The sequence below is a fragment of the Schistocerca gregaria genome, chromosome X (assembly GCF_023897955.1).
Source record: "Schistocerca gregaria isolate iqSchGreg1 chromosome X, iqSchGreg1.2, whole genome shotgun sequence".
In the NCBI taxonomy this organism is placed as follows: domain Eukaryota; kingdom Metazoa; phylum Arthropoda; class Insecta; order Orthoptera; family Acrididae; genus Schistocerca; species Schistocerca gregaria.
Genome location: NC_064931.1, coordinates 557,695,833 through 557,720,253, shown reverse-complemented (window position 1 = coordinate 557,720,253; position 24,421 = coordinate 557,695,833). Strand labels below are relative to the sequence as shown.

Here is a 24,421-nt window from a genome sequence, read left to right as displayed (position 1 = left end):
ACTTTTTGTGAGTTTTTTCATGATACCTGATGTGTGACTCTCAATAATTGCTACTAGCCTTAATCTCCACATCGAAAAAAAGTTAGTGCTTTCTTTCATAAAATTTCTACTTTATTATACAAGATCCAATTTGACAACCACTTACGTTTGATGTCAATGCACAATAACCTCTCACAAGGGGCACATGGCATCACTAGCAGTGGACTGTATGTAAAGAGTGACTGAGGACATGGAAGACAGTGCAGTTGGCTTTTGGGTCAAGGGTGGAAGCATTTCTGAAATGGCATAGTTTGTAAACTGTTCGCTTGTTATCTTGGTTAAAGTATACCATGCGTGGCAAAATGGCGCTACCCAAAACCCGTGTCGAGACAACTTTGGTGCACCAGGGGCCATAGATGACAGATGTGAATGACGGTTGTGGAGATCTTTACAGATGTATAGACATGCAACTGTTGAGCAATTGACTACTCAGGTGAACCAAGGAGCTACCAATAGTGTCTCTCCATGACTGTTCAGCAAACATTGCTGCGTCCGGACCTGCGCAGCAGGTGCCCGATTCGTGCACCCACGCTGACCACTGTTCATCGGTGATGAAAGCTGGAATTTGCACACAAATATTTAAACAGGATGTCCACAGTGTGGCAACAGGAGTATTTTTCAGATGAATCGTAGGACAGACAGCCATTAGCGTGCCTGAAATATCCGAAAACAAATTAGAAAGCATTATGGTCTGGGGTATATTTTCGTGGCATCCCCTGGATGTGATCTCATCATTCTGGAAGGCACAGAGGATCAACACAAGTATGCAACTATCTTTGTGAACCATGACAACCCCTACATGCAGTTTGTTTTTCCTCTGCACAATGGCATCTGCCCGCAGGACAACACAATGTTTCACACAGTTCACAGTGTACACCTGGATGAGTTTACCACATTCCCCTTGCCAGCAAACTTCTTGGATTAAAACCCAGTTGAGAATCTGTGGGACCACCACAATTGTTCTGTGTGTGCACTCAACTGAGAAACCCAGTGCAGCTGGTCAGGGCACTGGAGTCAGCATGACTCCATATTCCTGTCTGTACTTCCAGAACCTCATTGACTCCTTTCCTGCACATCTCTCATGGTCTGTGCTGCAAAAGATGGTTATTTATGTTTTTGACAGGTGACCACATTAATGTGACTGGACAGTGTATTATCATTCACTTTTATCCAAGTATTATGGATGTATCGGTGCATGTGTCTACAGATTGAAGCAAATGTTGCATTGTTTCTTAGCAGAGTCACATCCATATATTAGCTGATTTAAGTCTGTCGAGATGTTGCTGGATTTATTAGATAACCATTCGCAGACAGTTCCTTGTTCGTCTAGTTGACATGTAGCATTTTTTTCCCCTTCTGTTAAGATCTGTATGTACCCTCTCTACTGTTATAAGAAGCTCTCCATCAGTATGAATGATGCATTTGTGTGTGTGCGTGCATTAAGATGTAGAATACATCTCTTTCTACCTGTAATTCTCTGCATCTATTTGTATATTGTGAGGATGAGCTACACCAACCACAGTATAAACCCTCTAAGATTGTGTTATGTCAAATACATGATATGAGTGGATGCTTCCGACACAGGTGCTAAATATTTTCTGGTTGCAAAAGATGATGCTTCAGCTGGCAGTTGTGGCTCTCTCAGCCTAGCTGACAAAGTAGTGTAGTATGAAATTACTAACAATAAGATTTGTGATATCCTAGTCATTATGTCCGTTAAAAGCTATAACTTTGTGTAATTTAATTCCCAAATATTTTGTGTGTTATTTAAATCACTCGTTAGATTTTTATTTTTGTTTATTTAACCTGATTTGATTAGGGCCATCAGGCACTGTCTTACATCAGACCAGGATTTTGCTTATACATTACCTTTTTTTCATCATAATTTCCAAAAAAAATAACAACCATTTTAATATGACAAATAGTACTTAAATGATTTGAGTATCTGAAAGGGCAATGTAAGTAAATAATACTGATTATAAACTAATCAAGCCAATGGCCTTGCCACAGTGGTAACTCTGGTCCCCGTCAGACCCCCAGAGTTAAGTGCTGTCGGGGGTTGGCTAGCACTTGGATGGGTCACCATCCAGGTCTGCCAAGTGCTGTTAGCAAGTGGGGTGCACTCAGCCCTTGTGACACCAACTGCGGGGCTGCTTGATTGAGAAGTAGCGACATGGGTCACAGAAACTGACAACAGCTGGGAGAGTGTTGTGCTGATCACATGCCCCTCCGTATCCACATCCAGTGACACCTAAAAGGGCTGAGGATGGCACAGCGGCTGATCAGTACCATTGGGTCTTTGAGGCCTGTTTGGACTTCATTTGTTTGTTTGTTTTGTGAACTAATACAGTTAATACTGGGAGCACTTGTACTTCTGCAGCTGCTACTACTAATAGTGATAACAGTAATAATAATAATAATAATAATAATAATAATAATAATAATAATACCCCCCATGAACCATGGACCTTGCCGTTGGTGGGGAGGCTTGCGTGCCTCAGCGATACAGATAGCCGTACAGTAGGTGCAACCACAACGGAGGGGTATCTGTTGAGAGGCCAGACAAACGTGTGGTTCCTGAAGAGGGGCAGCAGCCTTTTCAGTAGTTGCAGGGGCAACAGTCTGGATGATTGACTGATCTGGCCTTGTAACAATAACGAAAACAGCCTTGCTGTGCTGGTACTGCAAACGGCTGAAAGCAAGGGGAAACTACAGCCGTAATTTTTCCCGAGGGCATGCAGCTTTACTGTATGATTAAATGATGATGGAATCCTCTTGGGTAAAATATTCCGGAGGTAAAATAGTCCCCCATTCGGATCTCCGGGCGGGGACTACTCAAGAGGATGTCGTTATCAGGAGAAAGAAAACTGGCGTGCTACGGGTTGGAGTGTGGAATGTCAGATCCCTTAATCGGGCAGGTAGGTTAGAAAATTTAAAAAGGGAAATGGATAGGTTAAAGTTAGATATAGTGGGAATTAGTGAGGTTCGGTGGCAGGAGGAACAAGACTTCTGGTCAGGTGACTACAGGGTTATAAACACAAAATCAAATAGGGGTAATGCAGGAGTAGGTTTAATAATGAATAGGAAAATAGGAATGCGGGTAAGCTACTACAAACAACATAATGAATGCATTATTGTGGCCAAGATAGATACGAAGCCCACACCTACTACAGTAGTACAAGTTTATATGCCAACTAGCTCTGCAGATGACGAAGAAATTGAAGAAATGCATGATCAAATAAAAGAAATTATTCAGATAGTGAAGGGTGACGAAAATTTAATAGTCATTGGTGACTCGAATTCGGTAGTAGGAAACGGGAGGGAAGGAAATGTAGTAGGTGAATATGGACTGGGGCAAAGAAATGAAAGTGAAAGCCGCCTGGTAGAATTTTGCACAGAGCACAACTTAATCATAGGTAACACTTGGTTCAAGAATCATAAAAGAAGGCTGTATACATGGAAGAAGCCTGGAGATACTGACAGGTTTCAGATAGATTATATAATGGTATGACAGAGATTTAGGAACCAGTTTTTAAATTGTAAGACATTTCCAGGGGCAGATGTGGACTCTGACCACAATCTGTTGGTTATGACCTGTAGATTAAAACTGAAGAAACTGCAAAAAGGTGGGAATTTAAGGAGATGGGACCTGGATAAACTAAAAGAACCAGAGGTTGTACGGAGTTTCAAGGAGAGCATAAGGGAGCAATTGACAGGAATGGGGGAAAGAAATACAATAGAAGAAGAATGGGTACCTTTGAGGGATGAAGTAGTGAAGGCCGCAGAGGATCAAGTAGTTAAAAAGACGAGGGCTAGTAGAAATCCTTGGGTAACAGAAGAAATATTGAATTTAATTGATGAAAGGAGAAAATATAAAAATGCAGTAAATGAAGCAGGCAAAAAGGAATACAAACGTCTCAAAAATGACATCGACAGGAAATGCAAAATGGCTAAGCAGGGATGGCTAGTGGACAAATGTAAGGATGTAGCGGCTTATCTCACTAGGGGTAAGATAGATACTGCCTACAGGAAAATTAAAGAGACCTTTGGAGAAAAGAGGAGCACTTGTATGAATATTAAGAGCTCAGATGAAAACCCAGTTCTAACCAAAGAAGGGAAAGCAGAAAGGTGGAAGGAGTATATAGAGGGTCTATACAAGGGCGATGTACTTGAGGACAATATTATGGAAATGTAGATGAAGATGAAATGGGAGATACGATACTGTGCGAAGAGTTTGACAGAGCACTGAAAGACGTGAGTCAAAACAAGGCCCCTGGAGTAGACAACATTCCATTGGAACTACTGACGGCCTTGGGAGAGCCAGTCCTGACAAAACTCTACAATCTGGTGAACAAGATGTATGAGAGAGGCGAAATACCCTCAGACTTCAAGAAGAATATAATAGTTCCAATCCCAAAGAAAGCAGGTGTTGACAGATGTGAAAATTAACGAACTATCAGTTTAATAAGTCACAGCTGCAAAATACTAACGCGAATTCTTTACAGACGAATGGAAAAACTGGTAGATGCGGACCTCGGGGAGGATCAGTTTGGATTCCGTAGAAATGTTGGAACACGTGAGGCAATACTGACCTTACGACTTATCTTAGAAGAAAGATTAAGAAAAGGCAAACCTACGTTTCTAGCATTTGTAAACTTAAAAAAAGCTTTTGACAATGTTGACTGGAATACTCTCTTTCCAATTCTAAAGTTGGCAGGGGTAAAATACAGGGAGCGAAAGGCCATTTACAATTTGTTCAGAAACCAGATGGCAGTTGTAAGAGTCGAGGGACATGAAAGGGAAGCAGTGGTTGGGAAGGGATTGAGACAGGGCTGTAGTCTATCCCCGATGTTATTCAATCTGTATATTGAGCAAGCAGTGAAGGGAACAAAAGAAAAATTCGGAGTAGGTATTAAAGTCCACAGAGAAGTAATAAAAACTTTGAGGTTCGCCGATGACATCGTAATTCTGTCAGAGACAGCAAAGGACTTGGAAGAGCAGTTGAACGGAATGGATAGTGTCTTGAAAGGAGGATATAAGATGACCATCAACAAAAGCAAAACGAGGATAATGGAATGTAGTCGAATTAAGTCGGGTGATGCTGAGGGAATTAGATTAGGAAGTGAGACACTTAAAGTAGTAAAGGAGTTTTGCTATTTGGGGAGCAAAATAATTGATGATGGTCGAAGAAGAGAGGATATAAAATTGAGACTGTCAATGGCAAGGAAAGCGTTTCTGAAGAAGAGAAATTTGTTAACATTGAGTATAGGTTTAAGTGTCAGGAAGTCAATTCTTAAAGTATTTGTATGGAGTGTAGCCATGTATGGAAATGAAACACAGACGATAAACAGTTTGGACAAAAAGAGAATAGAAGCTTTCGAAATGTGGTGCTACAGAAGAATGCTGAAGATTAGATGGGTAGATCACATAACTAATGAGGAAGTATTGAATAGGATTGGGGATAAGAGAAGTTTGTGGCACAACTTGACCAGAAGAAGGGATTGGTTGGTAGGACATGTTCTGAGGCATCAAGGGATCACCAATTTAGTATTGGAGGGCAGCGTGGAGGGTAAAAATCTTAGAGGGAGACCAAGAGATAAATACACCAAGCAGATTCAAAAAGATGTAGGTTGCAGTAGGTACTGGGAGATGAAGAAGCTTGCACAGGATAGAGTAGCATGGAGAGCTGCATCAAACAAGTTTCAGTACTGAAGACCACAACAACAACAACAGCAACAACAACAACAACAATAATAATAATAATAGTGACTATAGTAACAGTAATCATAGTGGCAGATATAAAAACGATTTATAGGTATAACGAAGGTCATGAGTGTGTACAGGGTCAGTGGTAATTATTACTGTTGAGTTAGTGTCTTCTGAAGGTGGAGACATTATTCAGTTCTCTAATATAATATGGAAGGTTATTCCAGAGTTGGATTCATGCTACTGAGAAGGACTTCGAGAAAGTAGCTGAACGATGGAGTGGGACAGAAAGGATTTTGTTCTATTGGGACCATGTTGTTCAGGTAAGAGCGTTAAGGGGAGGAGAGATATCAGAGACAGAGTTTGTTGTTAAGAGAGCAGAGAAGACAGAGGGTATGGCGAGGAGAGGTATGAGGGACAGTGTTCATTGAGAAGACGGAAGGTATGGAAATTTCTCCACTCCGCCAGGATATCTGTGCATACTATGGTGAAATATGATCAAAGAGTCGAACATCACAAATCTAATGATCACAGGCATTCATAGCCAGTTACAGGTGCTGTGAGCTTTCCTGAGAAAGGTTGTGCAGAATAACATCGCTGTAATCAATAATTGGAAGTGCAAGTGTTTGTGCAAGTTTCTTATTCAGGTCAGAAGGGAAGAGCTTTTTATAGTTTTGTAGGGCATAGAGAGACGCTGATGCTTTCTTGCACATTGCAGTTACATGCTCAGTCCAATTTAGATTTTAATCTATTGTGACGTCCACATTTCTTGCAGTAGGAGAGAAGTTGATATTTGTGCCATTTAGGGTTAATGATGGTATGGACTGCCAATATTCTGTACTAATGAGCCTAGAATGACCAACCAGTACCACATGGGTTTTGAATAGGTTGGGTTTTAACCCTATATCCTGCACCTATTTTGATAGTGCACACAGCTTAGCATTGAGATTATCAGTGGCTCTCTTAACTCTCATTGGTTTTGCACTTAGATGTAACTGGAGGCCATCAGTGTACATGCGATATTTTTACTAGGACAAAACTGCTGACACATCATTTATGTACACTGAAAATAGTAGAAGACCAAATATCAAACACTTGGGGCTGACTTATACTACCAGCATCCATTGTGACTTTGTGGTGTGAGATGTGCATTGTTGGCGAGACATCAGCTATGGGAGAAATTATTGTGCTGCACTTGGTGAGAAATTTATCCTGCTAAGTTTGGCAAGTAAAATGTCAAAGTTGACAGTGTCAAAGTATTTGCTGAAGTTTAAGAATCACATGATAATTACCTCTGAAACTACAGATCATCTGCTACCTTTACTTAGACAGAGGTTGTGTTGTGATGTTTGTGGAAACCTTATTGGTATTTATGTAGTAGGTTGTTTACAGCTAAGTAGTTTGTTACCTGGCCATGGACTACACAGGGTGGTCCATTGATCATGACTGGACCAAATATCTCCCGAAATAAGCATTAAAAAAAAACTACAAAGAACAAAACTAGTCTAGCTTGAACGGGGAAACCAGATGGCGCTATGGTTGGCCTGTTAGATGGCGCTGCCATAGGTCAAACGGATATCAAGTGTTTTTTAAAAGTAGGAACCCCATTTTTATTACATATTCGTGTAGTAAGTAAAGAAATATGAATGTTTTAGTTGGACCACTTTTTTCACTTTGTGATAGATGGCGCTGTAATAGTCACAAACATATGGCTCACAATTTTAGATGAACAGTTGGTAACAGATAGGTTTTTTAAATTAAAATACAGAACGTAGGTACATTTGAACATTTTATTTCGGTTGTCCAATGTGATATATGTACCTTTGTGAACTTGTCGTTTCTGAGAACACATTCTGTTACAGCCTGATTACTTGTAAATACCACATTAATGCAATAAATGCTCAAAATGATGTCCGTCAACCTCAATTCATTTGGCAATACGTGTAACAACATTCCTCTCAACAGCGAGTAGTTCGCCTTTCGTAATGTTTGCACATGCATTGACAGTGTGCTGACGCATGTTGTCAGGCATTGTCGATGGATCATGATAGCAAATATCCTTCAACTTTCCGTACAGAAAGAAATCCCGGGACGTCAGATCCGGTGAACATGGGGGCTTCGACCACCAATCCACCTGTCATGAAATATGCTATTCAATACTGCTTCAACCACACGCGAGCTATGTGCCGGACATCCGTCATGTTCGATGTACATCGCCATTCTTTCGTGCAGTGAAACATCTTGTAGTAACATCGGTAGAACATTATGTAGGAAATCAGCATACATTGCACCATTTAGATTGCCATTGATAAAATGGGGGCCCAATTATCCTTCCACCCATAATGGCGCACCATACCTTAACCCACCAAGGTCGCTGATGTTCCACTTGTCGCAGCCATCGTGGATTTTCTGTTGCCCAATAGTGCATATTATGCCGGTTTACGTTACTGCTGTTGGTGAATGACGTTTCGTCGCTAAATAGAATGAATGCTAAAAATCTGTGTTCATCCTGTAATTTCTATTGTGCCCTGTGGCAGAACTGCACACAACGTTCAAAGTCGTTACCATACAATTCGTGGAGCATAGAAATATGGTACAGGTGCAATAGATGTTGATGTATTCTCAACATCAACGTTTTTGAGATTCCCGTTTCTTGTGCGATTTGTCTGCTACTGATGTGCAGATTAGCCGCGACAGCAGCTAAAACACCTACTTGGGCATCATCATTTGTTGCAGGTTGTGGTTGACGTTTCACATGTGTCTGAACACTTCCAGCGAACGGTGCGGACACTTGGATGATGTCGTCCAGGATACCGAGCAGCATACATTGCACACACCCGTTGCGCAGTTTGATCACAATAGCCATACATCAACACGATATCGACCTTTTCCGCAATTGGTAAATGGACCATTTTAACACGGGTAAAGTATCATGAAGCAAATACCGTCTGCACTGGTGGAATGTTACGTGATACCACGTACATATACGTTTGTGACTATTACAGCGCCATCTATCACAAAACGAAAATAGTGGTCCAACTAAAACATTCATATTTCTTTACTTACTACACGAATATGCAATAAAAAATGAGGGTTCCTATTTTAAAAAACGCAGTTGATATCCGTTTGACCTATGGCAGCGTCATCTAGCAGGCCAACCATAGTGCCATCTGACTTCCCCCTTCAAGCTAGACGAGTATCGTTCTTTGTAGTTTTTTCGTTTGATGCTTATTTCATAAGACATTTGGCCCGGTCACTATCAATGGACCACCCTGTATATTCTAAGGCCTTGGACAGTGCACGAAGAATGCAAATAGGTCATTTATCGGAGTGTGCTTGGCACTATTGTTTTTAAGTGTGCCTCAAATAGTCCCTATTTTTGGGACTTGAGGAAAATACTTGTGGCGAATGAATGGTTGAAGATATTTGTTATAGTGGATAGTAGTGGGTCTGTAATAAGCTTCACATCCAATAGCTGCTGATAGGATATGCACGATGGTTTCTCTGACAGTATAGCAAGTAACACACTTTAGATAGAATTTTGATCTCTACAGTTATTTACCACCCGTGAAGTAATCAATGCTTTTCTGTTTCATTTGTGGTTGTAGGTTCTTTGTCTGGGACAATGGGAATAGCTGTGCTTTTACTTTGCGTATACCAAGACCACACAGATTTTTCCATAGGTCAACTGGTTTATTTCTGTTATTGGTTAATGTGTGGGCATGCCTCAGTTTTGCATTTTTCATCGCTTGACCGACTCTATTGCACTTCTCCTTGTAAGCAGTATGATTTTCAGGCATGTGGCGTAGTTTGTATGCCCAGTGTGGTGCATCTCTGAGATTTGTGGACCATTTTAGTTCTACAAATAACCGAGGTGATGGTTTCCAAGTTACGTAGTAAACCAATGAAGTCTTTTTGTTTGTGTCCAAAAAGGGAGTAGAAGATTTCCCCCAAACTATTTCTTGTGCATCAGTTGCAAGTTCAGGTAAGTGAATGCATTTGAAGTCTCAATATGTAGTCAGTTGCAGTTTCATTCTGGGACATTCTAAAGAGCTCATCATGAAAATTATGTTATGTATGGGCAAGCCAGGGGACTTTGTTGCAGATGTATCTATGAGAGTGTGACTACTGTTTGTGTGGTGGGTAGGAAGTAGCAACAAGTTTGAAGAAGAAAGCATCAGCTTAAATTTCACACTGGGTGAACTATTGTATAGAAAATTTATTTAATGCCACCTGATATAATTATATGCTCCTATGTCAATTTGAGACTTGAAGGAGCAATTTCAAAGCAGGCAAACCCGCCTAGGAGGTTTGTGGAAGACACATATCATTTCTGTTAGATATTTGATCTCTGTGAACATACATTCTACTTGTTGGTCTTCATTATTGTTGGATGTGTGTAGCACAGTAATTGATCAATCAAAGTATATGTATGCCCATGCTCCACCTCTTCCTCAGTTACATTTGTCGTAGAAAGATGTAGCCATCTAGATTTACTGATCTTGTGGGATTACTTGGTTTGAGTCATGTCTTGAATGGTGTGTGTCTATGTACAGGGTGAATACCTAAAACTTACTCCACAAATATTGCAGAAATGGAAATTTCTATTGATGTGCAGTTTTTAGAGAATGGATTGGTGATCATGGGCTCTTATTATTACGCAATTACCAGACTAATAATATTTAGAAAGTGTATTTTTTTGTGCAAACATGTTGTTGTTGTTGTTGTTGTTGTGGTCTTCAGTCCTGAGACTGGTTTGATGCAGCTCTCCATGCTGCTCTATCCTGTGCAAGCTTCTTCATCTCCCAGTACCTACTGCAACCTACATCTTTTTGAATCTGCTTAGTGTATTCATCTCTTGGTCTCCCTCTACGATTTTTACCCTCCACGCTGCCCTCCAATACTAAACTGGAGATCCCTTGATGCCTCAGAACATGTCCTACCAACCAATCCCTTCTTCTGGTCAAGTTGTGCCACAAACTTCTCTTATCCCCAATCCTATTCAATACTTCCTCATTAGTTATGTGATCTACCCATCTAATCTTCAGCATTCTTCTGTAGCACCACATTTCGAAAGCTTCTATTCTCTTCTTGTCCAAACTGTTTATCGTCCGTGTTTCACTTCCATACATGGCTACACTCCATACAAATACTTTCAGAAATGACTTCCTGACACTTAAATCTATACTCGATGTTAACAAATTTCTATTCTTCAGAAACGCTTTCCTTGCCATTGACAGTCTCCATTTTATATCCTCTCTACTTCGACCATCATCAGCTATTTTGCTCCCCAAATAGCAAAACTCCTTTACTACTTTAAGTGTCTCATTTCCTAATCTAATTCCCTCAGCATCACTCAACTTAATCCAACTACATTCCATTATCCTCGTTTTGCTTTTGTTGATGTTCATCTTATATCCTCCTTTCAAGACAGTATCCATTCCGTTCAACTGCTCTTCCAAGTCCTTTGCTGTGTCTGACAGAATTACAATGTCATCGGCGAACCTCAAAGTTTTTATTTCTTCTCTGTGGATTTTAATACCTACTCCAAATTTTTCTTTTGTTACCTTTACTGCTTGCTCAATATACAGATTGAATAACAATGGAGATAGGCTACGACCCTGTCTCACTCCCTTCGCAACCACTGCTTCCTTTTCATGTCCCTTGACTCATAACTGCCATCTGGTTTCTGTACAAATTGTAAATAGCCTTTTGCTCCCTGTATTTTACCCCTGCCATCTTTAGAATTTGAAAGAGAGAATTCTAGTCAACATTGTCAGAAGCTTTCTCTAAGTCTACAAATGCTATAAACATAGGTTTGCCTTTCCTTATTCTTTCTTCTAAGATAAGTCGTAGGGCCAGTATTGCCTCACGTGTTCCAACATTTCTACGGAATCCAAACTGATCTTCCCCGAGGTCGGCTTCTACAAGTTTTTCCATTCGTCTGTAAAGAACTCGCGTTAGTATTTTGCAGCCGTGGCTTATTAAACTGATAGTTCGGTAATTTTCACATCTGTCAACACCTGCTTTCTTTGGGATTGGAATTATTATATTCTTCTTGAAGTCTGAGGGTATTTCGCCTCTCTCATACATCTTGCTCACCAGATAGTAGAGTTTTGTCAGGACTGGCACTCCCAAGGCCGTCAGTAGTTCCAATGGAATGTTGTCTACTCTGGGGGCCTTGTTTCGACTCAGGTCTTTCAGTGCTCTGTCAAACTCTTCGCACAGTATCGTATCTCCCATTTCATCTTCACCTACATCCTCTTCCATTTCCATAATATTGTCCTCAAGTACATCGCCCTTGTATAGACCCTCTATATACTCCTTCCACCTTTCTGCTTTCCCTTCTTTGCTTGGAACTTGGTTTCCATCTGAGCTCTTAATATTCATGCAAGTGGTTCTCTTTTTTCCAAATGTCTCTTTAATTTTCCTGTAGGCAGTATCTATCTTACCCCTAGTGAGATAAGCCTCTACATCCTTACATTTGTCTTCTAGCCATCCCTGCTTAGCCATTTTGCACTTCCTGTCGATCTCATTTTTGAGACATTTGTATTCCTTTTTGCCTGCTTCATTTGCTGCATTTTTATATTTTCTCCTTTCATCAATTAAATTCAATATTTCTTCTGTTACCAAAGGATTTCTACTAGCCCTCGTCTTTTTACCTACTTGATCCTCTGCTGCCTTCACTACTTCGTCCCTCAGAACTACCCATTCTTCATCTACTGTATTTCTTTCCCTCATTCCTGTCAAATGTTCCCATATGCTCGCCCTGAAAATCTGTACAACCTCTGGTTCTTTTAATTTATCCAGATCCCATCTCCTTAAATTCTCACCTTTTTGCAGTCTTCATTTTTCATCTACAAATCATAACCAACAGATTGTGGTCAGAGTCCACATCTGCTCCTGGAAATGTCTTACAATTTAAAACCTGGTTCTTAAATCTCTGTCTTACCATTATATAATCTATCTGAAACATTCTAGTATCTCCAGGGTTCTTCCATGTATACAACCTTCTTTCATGATTCTTAAACCAAGTGTTAGCTATGATTAAGTTGTGCCCTGTGCAAAATTCTACCAGGCGGCTTCCTCTTTCATTTCTTACCCCCAATCCATATTCACCTACTACGTTTCCTTCTCTCCCTTTTCCTACTACCGAATTCCAGTCACCCATGACTATTAAATTTTCGTCATCCTTCACTATCCGAATAATTTCTTTTATTTCATCATACATTTCTTCAATTTCTTCGTCATCTGCAGAGCTAGTTGGCATATAAACTTGTACTACTGTAGTAGGTGTGGACTTCGTATCTATCTTGGCCACAATAATGCGTTCACTATGCTGTTTGTAGTATCTTACCTGCATTCCTATTTTCCTATTCATTATTAAACCTATTCCTGATTTGATTTTGTGATTTTGTGTTTATAATCCTGTTGTCACCTGACCAGAAGTGTTGTTCTTCCTGCCACCAAACTTCACTAATTCCCACTATATCTAACTTTACCCTATCCATTTCACTTTTTAAATTTTCTAACCTACCTGCCCAATTAAGGGATCTGACATTCTACGTGCCGATCCGTAGAATGCCAGTTTTCTTTCTCCTGATAACAACATCCTCTTGAGTAGTCCTCGCCCGGAGATCCGAATGGGGGACTATTTTACCTCCAGAATATTTTACCCAAGAGGCCGCCATCATCATCTAATCATACAGTAAAGCTGATGCCCTCGTGAAAAATTACGGCCGTAGTTTGCCCTTGCTTTCAGCCGTTCGCAGTACCGGCACAGCAAGGCCGTTTTGGTTATTGTTACAAGGCCAGATCAGTCAATCATCCAGACTGTTGCCCCTGCAACTAATGAAAAGGCTGCTGCCCCTCTTCAGGAACAACACATTTGTCTAGCCTCTCAACAGATACCCCTCCGTTGTGGTTGCACCTACGGTATGGCTATCTGTATCGCTGAGGCACACAAGCATCCCCACCAACGGCAAGGTCCATGGTTCATGGGGGGAGGTGTGGAAACATATACTTTTTAGAATGGAACAAAGCCTGTTGGCATTAAAAGACTAAAAGTAGGGTAAATTAGAATGTCACTGGTGTTTGTTGCAGGATTTTAGTGCAAGTTGTTTACGAGCTATCATATTTTGAAAAGTTTCCACACCAACACTTATTTGTGCCATTCACTCTGCATAGTTGTTAGCTGTGATTTTGCTATGTTTGCTTGCAGAGTGCTTGTATGTTCCTTCACTGCATTGAGACTTGTTACTTAGTTAGTGTGGAGCAGACGAAGCAGTAGATTGTGAGTGGATGATGGGATTTACCAATGCAGAAAAAGCCAACATGCTCACTGTGTATGGCAAATGTTGGAAGAATGCAGTTCATTCTTGTACGGGTTATGTGACGAGACATCCTAATAGATGTCAACCATCTTGGCAGTTATTTCAACCTCTTCAACCAGCTATGTGATAGTGGTAGTGTAACACCTAGAAGATGTTACAGAAGGAAACAAGTGATGACAGAAGAGGGGGAAGTTAATGTACTTTCTGCTGTTGCAGTTGATATGCACTTTAGATCCTGCGCAATCCCACGAGGCAGTGTCATGACTCATTCAAGTGTCCAATGACGTTCGTTCCGTCTCTATCACTCCATCAGGAGCTGCATGGAAAAGATTATGAGAATCGTGTTAACTTCTGTACATGGGCATTAAGATTGAATACTCCAGGTGTGTCATATACTTTGTTTAGTGATGAACCTACATTTACCAATCATGGCCAGGTAAACCACCAAAAAGCACTGTTGGTCTGTCGACGATCCTTGTTGTCTTCTTGGCTTCATCAGGTGGAACGTCAGAACCTATGGAGTGTAAATGTGTGGTGTGGGATAGTGAACCATCAGCTTATAGGCTACCATTTTTCATAGACAGAACACTGAACCCACACAAGCATTGCAACCCCCTAACAGATCATCTTCCATGAATACTAGAAGACGTCCCTCTGCAGACTAACATGAAACTATGATGCCAACATCATGACTGTCCAGCCCATAGTGCAGGATGTACTACAGCATGTCTTCACAAATTGTTTCCAAATTGTTGGATTGGACACAGAGGTCCTGTACTTTAGCTAACCCATTCCCTGGTTTTGTCGCCTGTAGACTTTTTTTCTGTTGAAAGACACTGCCTGCAATGACATACCAACTACACCCAATGATATGCAACAATGTATTACTGCAGCCCCCTTGGACGTCTCTGCTGAAATGCTAGCACGTGTACAACAGTTGTTAAGATGGAGAACTGTATGTATGTGATTGCCAGTGGTGATTTTGAACACAACCTGTGATGCTCAGTTGTCTCATTACTGCTCAGAATCCACAGAACTAGTGTATGAACTTGTGTTGTTCTTTAGTTTGTGCTACCACAGGTATTGTACAGGTGTTTGTGTGGGAACTTTCCAAGATACTGTATCTTGTAGACACTAGAATCCTGTAACAAACACCACTGACATTCTCATGTACCCTACTTTTAGTTTGTTACTGTCAATAGGCATTGTTCTCTTTTTTTAAAAAATGTCTGTCTTTACAAAGAAATAAACCTTATAACTATTATTATGATCTGTTGTTTGGCTAACAACATTTATCGACATTTCAAGGGAGCTTCCACTCTGTGAAAACCACACATCACTAGCACTTTCCATTTCCATAATATTTGTAGTGCAAGATTTAGGTGATTCATGCTGTATACAATGAAACCTTGCTTAACTGAACTTGGGTCAAGTGAAAACCAGGTTATCCGAAACAACTCTTAAAAACAAAAAAAGAAAAGAGAACCTGTACTCACAGAAACAGTTAGAAGTGAGTTTGTGCAGAGCTGCAGTTAGTGGGTGGAGTTGCTTCCCCACACAGCTTTTCACCAGTCTAAATGAAGCTGTGTTGGCAACAATAGTGCATTTGAGCGGTTGTTTCCTTCCATTGCATATGTGTTTTTGTGCTATGCTACAGACTATGAAGTACACTATACTGTATGGTAATGTACTGTGATCCTAAAAATGTAATTTAAATTTTTTATAAAGAACATAAGCATAACCTAGAAAGAGTCTTTTGAATTCGTTTGACCCTCAAAACTTTCAAAAATACATATAATAGAAAATACTGTAGTAGATGTTTTAAATTCATGGCTTAACCAACAAAATTGTTGTCTGAAGTGGCTTCCTTCTCCTGCACAACTCTACCCCCTCCCCCCCCCCCCCCCAAAAAAAAAAAAAATTCCTCCTCCTGAAGTTCAGTTAACTGAACTGTGGTTGTAATGTGTGCATGTGTGTGTGTGGTGGTGGTGGTGGTGGGGGGGGGGGGGGGGTGTTCTGTATCTAGCTGTGTGTCTTAAGTGATGACAAATCCCGTGATCTGATACTTTGAGATTCTTTCTCTTGTTCATACACATTTTTGTGCATTTGTCCACATTTCAAGGGAGCTTCCATTAAATTCCCTGTGTTCTGCACATACTTACAGTCATCAGTCAGTGTGGTCAGTGAACAAGCTGAGTATACTGATGACATTATTCCATAAATTGTTGACTTATTTCGGGAACATAAGTAGTCCTTTGACATACCTGATGTTACTTTGTTGCTGTTGAACGTCACCATCCCCTATAATACACTCTGTTTTAAACAAATGAATGAAGAAACATATGACATTTGACAATATACTATGCATGATTGTATCTTTCTTACTAAATGTGACTATTATAGTGTGTCAGTCTCTTGGGAATTTAAGGAGATGAAGCCAACCTATTTTCCACAAGTTTGTTGACCGAGCGAGATGGTGCAGTGGTTAGACACTGGACGGAGGACGACGGTTCAATCCCGCATCTGGCCATCCTGATTTAGGTTTTCTGTGATTTCCCTAAACCACTCCAGGCAAATGCCAGGATGGTTCCTTTGAAAGGGCACAGCTGACTTCCTTCCCCATCCTTCTCTAATCCGATGAGACCGATGACCTCGCTGTCTGGTCTCCTTCCCCAAACAACCCAACCACAAGTTTGTTATTTCCTGGACCCATGGTTCTGAAAGGAGCTTCATTTTCTCAGGGAATGTTATTGTGGCAAACATTAGAATATGCTTCAGGATCCATCAGCAGGCAGGCATGAAGGATTTGGTTTGTAATTCTGTGTATCTCTTCTTTTGCCCTTACTATAAACTTAAATGTCCCGGGTGATGTTTCTACTTAATCATTCAAAAGTCCATGTGCATTTTCTTTCCAACCCTTTTCCATTATTTTGTCAAATGAAAGAACTTCTAATGTTGAAAACTAGTCTTTGTCAGTTTTTCACTTCCACATGTTTGCCATGAGTCAAATGTGATATATTTTGAATTGGATGACACCTTCAATATGTAACATAAAATTTAGAGCAGGTTAATGTGATCACAAACTTCGTTAGGAATAGTCCTGCTGCAGGTTGCATGCAGTAAGACATCCTTCAGTTCACCCAGTTAGTTAAGAAGGAGCACACAATTTAATTTGGAATCATAAACAGATTTCATATTTTTTGTGTGAGTAAGGTATTATGGCAAGTTATGTTGACTGTTAGAATCTCTCTCTCTCTCTCTCTCTCTCTCTCTCTCTCTCTCTCTCTCTCTCTCTCTCTCTTTCTCTCTCTCTCTCTCTCTCTCTCTCTCTCTCTCTCTCTCCTCTCTGTGTGTGTGTGTGTGTGTGTGTGTGTGTGTGTGTGTGTGTGTGTGTGTGTGTGTGTGTGTGTGTGTGTGTGTTTGAGAAGATAACAAAAATGTGCATTTATGTGTTGTATTTTCTTCTCTTACAGCATCTGAAGACTTCCTACTTCCAAGAAAAATGAAGTCCTTCTCGTCAACGAAACGCGCAAAAAGTTCTGAGCGTGAAACTGCTGCCACTTCAGCGAAGAGAGTGAAGGCAGAGCCCAAAATCTCAAAATTAACAGCAGATAGCACTGAGGCTGGAAACAAGAAGACACGTCAGCAGGATATACAAAAACAAGTGAAACAAAAGCGTTCCAAATCCACTACTGCATTTACTATTGAAAACAAACGTACAGATCCCACAAGAATAAAACAGTTTAATCAGCAGCAAAATAATGGTAAGCATTTTAGGTATATCTACTTTTCAACTTTTTATATTTTGCCCAGACTTAGTATATACTTATGGCAAGTTCATTGTCAGCCGACAGTATTGAGGCTGGAAACAAGAGGACCCGTCTGGCTATGCAAAAACAAGTGAAACAAAAGCGCTCCAAATCAGCTGCTGCATTTACCACTGAAAAGAAACATACAGACCCCACAAGAATAAAACAATTTAATCAGCAGCAAAATAATGGTAAACATATCAGTTGTCTCTACTTATCATGTTTTTAAAGTTTTTCACAGACTTAGTGTGTTCTTTTGGTAGGTTCGTTGTCAGCAGATAGCACTGAGGCTGGAAACAAGAGAACACGTCAGCAGGCTATACAAAAACAAGTGAAACAAAAGCGTTCCAAATCAGCTACTGCATTTACTACTGAAAAGAAACGTACAGACCCTACAAGAATAAAACAGTTTAATCAGCAGAAAAATAGTGGTAAGCATTGTAGGTGTATCTACTTTCACGTTTTTCACAGACTGAGTGTGTTCTTATGGTAGGTTCATTGTCAGCAGATAGCACTGAGACTGGAAACAAGAGAACACGCCAGCAGACTATACAAAAACAAATGAAACAAAAGCGTTCCAAATCAGCTGCTGCATTGACTACTGAAAATAAACGTACAGACCCTACAAGAATAAAACAGTTTAATCAGCAGAAAAATAGCGGTAAGCATTTTAAGTGTATCTACTTTCAATTTTTTTTAGTTTTTTTTTTTTTTATTTTACTTCCACAGGGTTAGTATATGCTTCAGTTTATGTGTTTCTTTTAAAGTTTAACCAGGGGTGGCATAAGTTATGGAAATCAGGAAAATTCAGAGTATTTCAAACATGTCAGGGAAATCATGGGAATGTCGGGGAACTTTGGTGAAAAAACAGCACTGGAAAAATCTCATTTTTATCTCGGTTGATGAAATGGATTGTTTACTGAGATGTCATGCTTCGCCACAGGCTGGGCGCAGCTGAGTATGTGCGTCACTTCCCTACTCCCTCATCCCTACTGCTTCTCCCCTTCCTACCACTCCCCTCAGCTTGCAGTCATTGCTGCCACCACTTCTTGCTGTTAGCCTAGCAACTGCCGACGAGCGTCAGGGAGGCTTTGAGGAGTCGGGGATCTGATTCTTGGAGTCTGTAGATGCTATGGCCAGAGATGGCAGTCATGTCTGTGTCTGGGTGATTGTGTGAATGTGTTTGCATGCTCTAACAACCCTACCACAACAAAGGTCAGCATTTAATAACGATTGTGGTGTTGCTCACGCTGCTAAATACTGCATTTTCGGGCAACAGCAGTCATATTATGTAGTAGGTGTCACTAGAGCACAGTTAATAAAGCCATTTCATGTAATAATTAAAAAAAAACTAGGCACTCATCTTTTTGTGTTTCCCACGCTGGTCTCGTCATAAAATCGTGGCTCAATCGTTGAAAATCTAGGTGGTTATGATTCCGAGCTCGGATGCAAAGAGGCCTATGTTTTATTCTGCTATATTCAAAAGTTTTGTAGCTGCGCTTCACAAACCATTCTTGGAGATTAAACCTTTCAAAGTTAGAATAATAGTGATGTAAAAAAATAATCAGCACTCCAAATTTAAGTTACACTTCCTTTTAATTGCTTTTATTGCAATATCACGTAACACACAAAACATCCTTTCACAATACAAAACATACTTGAAAACATCTTCCTCACATTTTATAAGCCAACTACAATATGCATCTTTCTAACATGACGTCCAAGACTTGACTTTCTCAGTGTCCGACTCTCTAACAACTTAACAACCAACTAATAATCGCTTACGTGCCCAAAAATCAGAGTTAAAAGTACGCCAAAGATCATAGTGACAAAAGAAAGAAAACACATAAGAATAACATCTTTACAGAAAAACAGTAAAATATTCCTGGTATCGAGAGGTTCAGGTGAGGTGCCGTAATGGTTATGGTTGCGTAATTCAAGTACCATTATAACACCCCCCCCTCCCCCCCCCCCCCCCAAGACACACACACACACACACACACACACACAATTCCATGCAAAGGCTGTGTGGGTTTGGGTGTCCCAAACAGTAAGATAATAAGGTAGTAAGTTACAGTAATCATTATACAGAATAATAGTATCTTTGAAACAGTACATAGAGATTCTTGATCCTCGTGGTATAGTATTATAGAAATGAAATGTAATAGATTAAAAGTTGCTTTAGCCATATCTTTTCAAACTTGCAAAAAGTACTAAATTTAACACAGGCCTCCCTTCACTCTCCTTACAACAGTACACATAAATATCAAAATGTAATCTGTTAATCTGTAACATATTTTATGCAAAGAAAATAGTTGAATCTTGGTTACAACTATGTACATGAGTATAGACTATGTCTCCTGGCAATATAATAGGAAAAGTATTAAAATTTATCGAAAAATAGTCCAATTGTTATTTTCAGTCCATCATTTATATATAACTCACTGTCCATTTCAACACTGTAGTTTCTGTCCTCCTAGTTAAGTTTTTCCTCTAATAATAGGTCCATAGGTATTCCCTTTACATAGTTCCTTTTAGCTGGTGGATTCTTTATCTGAAATTATTACATAGGCTGTACTGTTCAGTTCATTATAAATTCCTACACAAGTATTCAGTGTTATATTGTATCACCAAAAATGACCAAACACTAGTAGAATGGCATGAAAGAAACAATATGAAAGATTATAGTAGTCTAAAAATTATTCATATCCAATAAAATTCTGTATATTACAACACACATTAAATTTCTTATTTGCTAACATTACTTTAAAAAAAAAAATCTTGTTTGTGACATGTCATTAGCAAGCTTTTATCATCCATAGCCTTTCAACATTCTGATGTGAAAGTAATTGGAGTTTTTACTCCACTATAATATGGTATGATAGTGTATAAATAAATTTGGAAATTAATTTCAAAGTTATTCAACCAGATACAGTTTACTACATTAACATGGAAATTTGTGACAAAGAAAAGTATTACCAGACAGCATTTAAGAAAACAATTGCTTGTTGATCTGTGTTGAAGAGCATGAAGACATGATACAATTATAGACACTGCCACAAGGGAGGAGCGATACCTCAAAATATGTGGATGGAAAAGAAAAATAGAAATAGGTACTACTGGAGAGTTCAGCCTAGCCCCCTCTCATCATCAGCAGAAGAAAAATAGAATAGAATCAGTGACAGGCAGTAGGATAAGAAATAAAAGGGCAGCGCTCAAAAAATATAACTCAGAGCAGAATATCAACAGCCGCCCACCAATATAAAATACAACGCAGACATGGCAGAACGGACGACTGTGATAATCCCCCTACAGTAGCTTAAGAAACCCATCACTGATATATATTGTCTATCCCAATATTCACCCCCCCACCCCGCCTCCCCCCAATACAGATCCAATCTAACTGTAGCATAAAAACCTACAATATGAAATGTACAAAGGAAGAAAATTGCTCAAGGCTACACTGAGTCTTACAAAATAGAAGAAATATTATCAAAATGACAAAAGTAGAGGTAGGATTTTACAACAAGCATCCTCTTGATTGCCTCAACATAATATGCAAAATATCAAAAGGTATCACACTAATCCTAAACATGTTATATAAAAAGACAAAATTAAGAAAAATGACAATTGTCAGTATCTGTGTGTTGCCTCCATAGGCAGACAGAATTGTTCACCAATAATACACAAAAGAATGATTTAATTCCACAGTGTGGAAAGTCCTCAATTTCATAAATCCCAACTGTGAAGTGGGCAAATAAGCAGACATAGCCTGTTCATAATATTCCAATTTCAGTCTTTTCCAACATATAGGCTCAGAAAATATAATAACAGCAACAAAATGTTTTCAGCATAAATGACATCAGCACATGAAGAAAATAGCAGTAAGCACAAGATATGAATGTCAAAATGTTCACCAAAATGTCTAATAACTAACATGAGTAAACTACAACTACAATAGCACATGTCCTACCACACAAAGAACATAAAATGCAGAAGCAACCATCAAAATATTTTCTTACATCTAGCCATATATTCAATGAATAGTATGTATATTACATGTCATCAAAATAGAAATTACATTAAGTAAGCTTTAGTACCATATATAGTTTCCATATCACTTGATAGGAAACAAACTTCATAAACAATATAAAATGTGAAAAATTTTCCTTGTATCCCAGGTTATTGAGATTCGCAAATTTCATTCTAGGTATCAGACTTACAAGGTTTCAATTCAGTTACATTCCTCAAACCAATTAATTTCCTCGACTTTGGATAGATCAATCTGTAAGCATTTGGATGAGGATTTTCTTTCACCTCAAATGGTCCTATATAAATGTCAAAAAATTTCTTTAATTCTCAAGTCATAAGTTTAGATTTTTCTTTCATTTTAACCAAAACCAAATCACCAATATTAAAGTGTGAAAACCTGCCTTTTGAATCGTGTCTTTTCTTTCTGTAATCTGCTTGTTTTTTCATGGTGTCTTTTACAATTTGTTCTCTTTTCTGAGGTGACAAAATTTGATAAACTGGAAAGTCTATGTGTTCAGTAATAAAGCTAGTGGGTCTTTTGTTAAACATAATTTTGAATGGTGAAAAGCCAGTGGATGTATGTTGCAAAACTGTTCATTGTGTCTTTGAAATCATTTACATATTCAAAACAATTTACATGGTTCTTACTGCAATATGTTCTACACAACCTCCCTATCTCTCTCATGTACCTCTCTGCCGGATTACTGGACGGGTGATAAACTGAAATCAAAATATGTTTTATGTTTGAAGTTTCAACAAAATCTTTCCATACTTTTGGTGTAAATTGTGAGCCATTGTCTGACAAGATTGCTTGTGAAGTACCTACCTTATTGAAATAATCACTGGTTAATTTAGATGTAATCTGTTTACTTGTGGCATTCCTTAATGGATACAATCTGATGAATTTTGAGAATATGTCAACAATCACCAAGATATAACTGTAACCTCCTTTTGACTTGGGGGAGGGGTCTGTAAATGTCGCAAGCTGTCAGCTCTAAATTTTTGCTGGGCAAAATATTTTGCATCACCCCTCTGCATGTTTGATTACTCACCTTTACTCTTTGGTGTCGGTCACAGGCTGCTAATTTTTTCTTCACTCTTCTGGCAATATTATAAAAATAGATGTTTTCCTGAATCTTTTGTATGCATTTGGCAGAACTACAATGTCCAAAGCTCTCATGTATATACTTAACTAATGTGTCTATGTGCTGCTCAGGCCAACATAATTTCCAGTCATCCAAATCAGGTCTTAATCTTCTGAACAGAATCCCTTTGTCTACCTTATAATAATCATGTACCTTTTGCTTAACTCCCAAATAACTGTTTACCAGTTTCCAATTTTCATCATGATTTTGGTGTCTCCTAATATCATTACAAATTTTTAAAATTTCTCCTTCCTCTTTTATCCCCTTCAAATACATAATTTTGATATTTTTGTCATCATTGCCTGTTTCATTATCAAAATTTAGCCCAATAGGTGACCTAGAAAGTGCATCAGCAATAACATTTTCCTTCCCCTTAATATATTTAATTTCATTATCAAATTGTTGTAAAAATAATGCCCATCCGGTGATTCTACTATGATAAAGCCTACACTCCTGTAAGTAACTTAGTGCTTTGTGGTCAGAGTAAACAATCACTTTGTGTGCAAGAAGATAATTTTTAAATTCGTTGAAAGCCCAATGTATAACCAAAAGTTCTTTTTCAGTCACAGTGTAAGTCTTTTCATACTTTTGTAATACTCTTCTAGGAAATGCAATGGAATGGTGTTCAATATGATTTCTTATGACTTTTTCCTGAAATAAGTGTGCTCCAAATCCTGTATCACTGCTGTCAGTCATTAAACAGAAGGGTAAATACACGTCAGGCCTATATAGAATTCTGCTCTGTGAAAGTTGTTTCTTTATCTCATCAAATGCTTTTTGACAATCAGATGACCAATCCCAGACAGTATTTTTCTTTAATAGATCACATAAATAAGAAGCATTCATAGCTTGAGTACTGACATACTTTCTGCCAAAAGCCAGCAAGACCAAAAAAAGATTTTAATTGTTTTTTATTTTTAGGAACAGGAAAATTCTCTATAGCTTCAATTTTTTTCTCTGTCAGGTTCAATCCCCTTTTCCGAAATAATGTGTCCCAAAAATTTCAATTCACTTACTCCAAATTTACATTTTTCTAACTTTAAGGTCATACCCCCTTCCCTCAATTTTGTACACACCTGTGTTAGCAATTCAAAATGTTCTTCCCATGTTTTTCCAGAAATCAAAGTATCATCTACATATACAGTAAGTTTAGACAGTAGTTCATCCCCCAAAACAAGATCTAATGCTCTAATAAATTCAGCAACAGAAACAGTTAGTACAAATGGTACAACACAATAATGATAACTTTTTCCCCCATAAAAAAATGCAGTGTATTTTCTAGAATTTATTTCTAAAGAAATTTGGTGAAAGCCTGAAGTTAAGTCTAAGCTGCTCATGAATTTCACACATTGAAATA

General features: G+C 39.0%; 1 protein-coding gene across 5 annotated transcripts in view; it reads left to right on the top strand.

The window, feature by feature from the left end:
* Nucleotides 1-24,421, top strand: part of LOC126299435 (pumilio homolog 3-like) — a 158,605-nt gene that overhangs the window by 21,811 nt on the left and 112,373 nt on the right. For 2 of the 5 annotated variants that reach the window (XM_049991340.1, XM_049991338.1), the window contains 4 exons: nt 17,552-17,842; nt 17,926-18,078; nt 18,151-18,318; nt 18,393-18,548. In XM_049991340.1, coding sequence (XP_049847297.1) covers nt 17,581-17,842; nt 17,926-18,078; nt 18,151-18,318; nt 18,393-18,548 — 739 coding nt within the window. In that variant the 5' untranslated portion in view covers nt 17,552-17,580. The remainder of the gene's footprint in view (nt 1-17,551; nt 17,843-17,925; nt 18,079-18,150; nt 18,319-18,392; nt 18,549-24,421) is intronic. The other 3 variants (XM_049991339.1, XM_049991342.1, XM_049991341.1) reach the window with 3 other exon arrangements.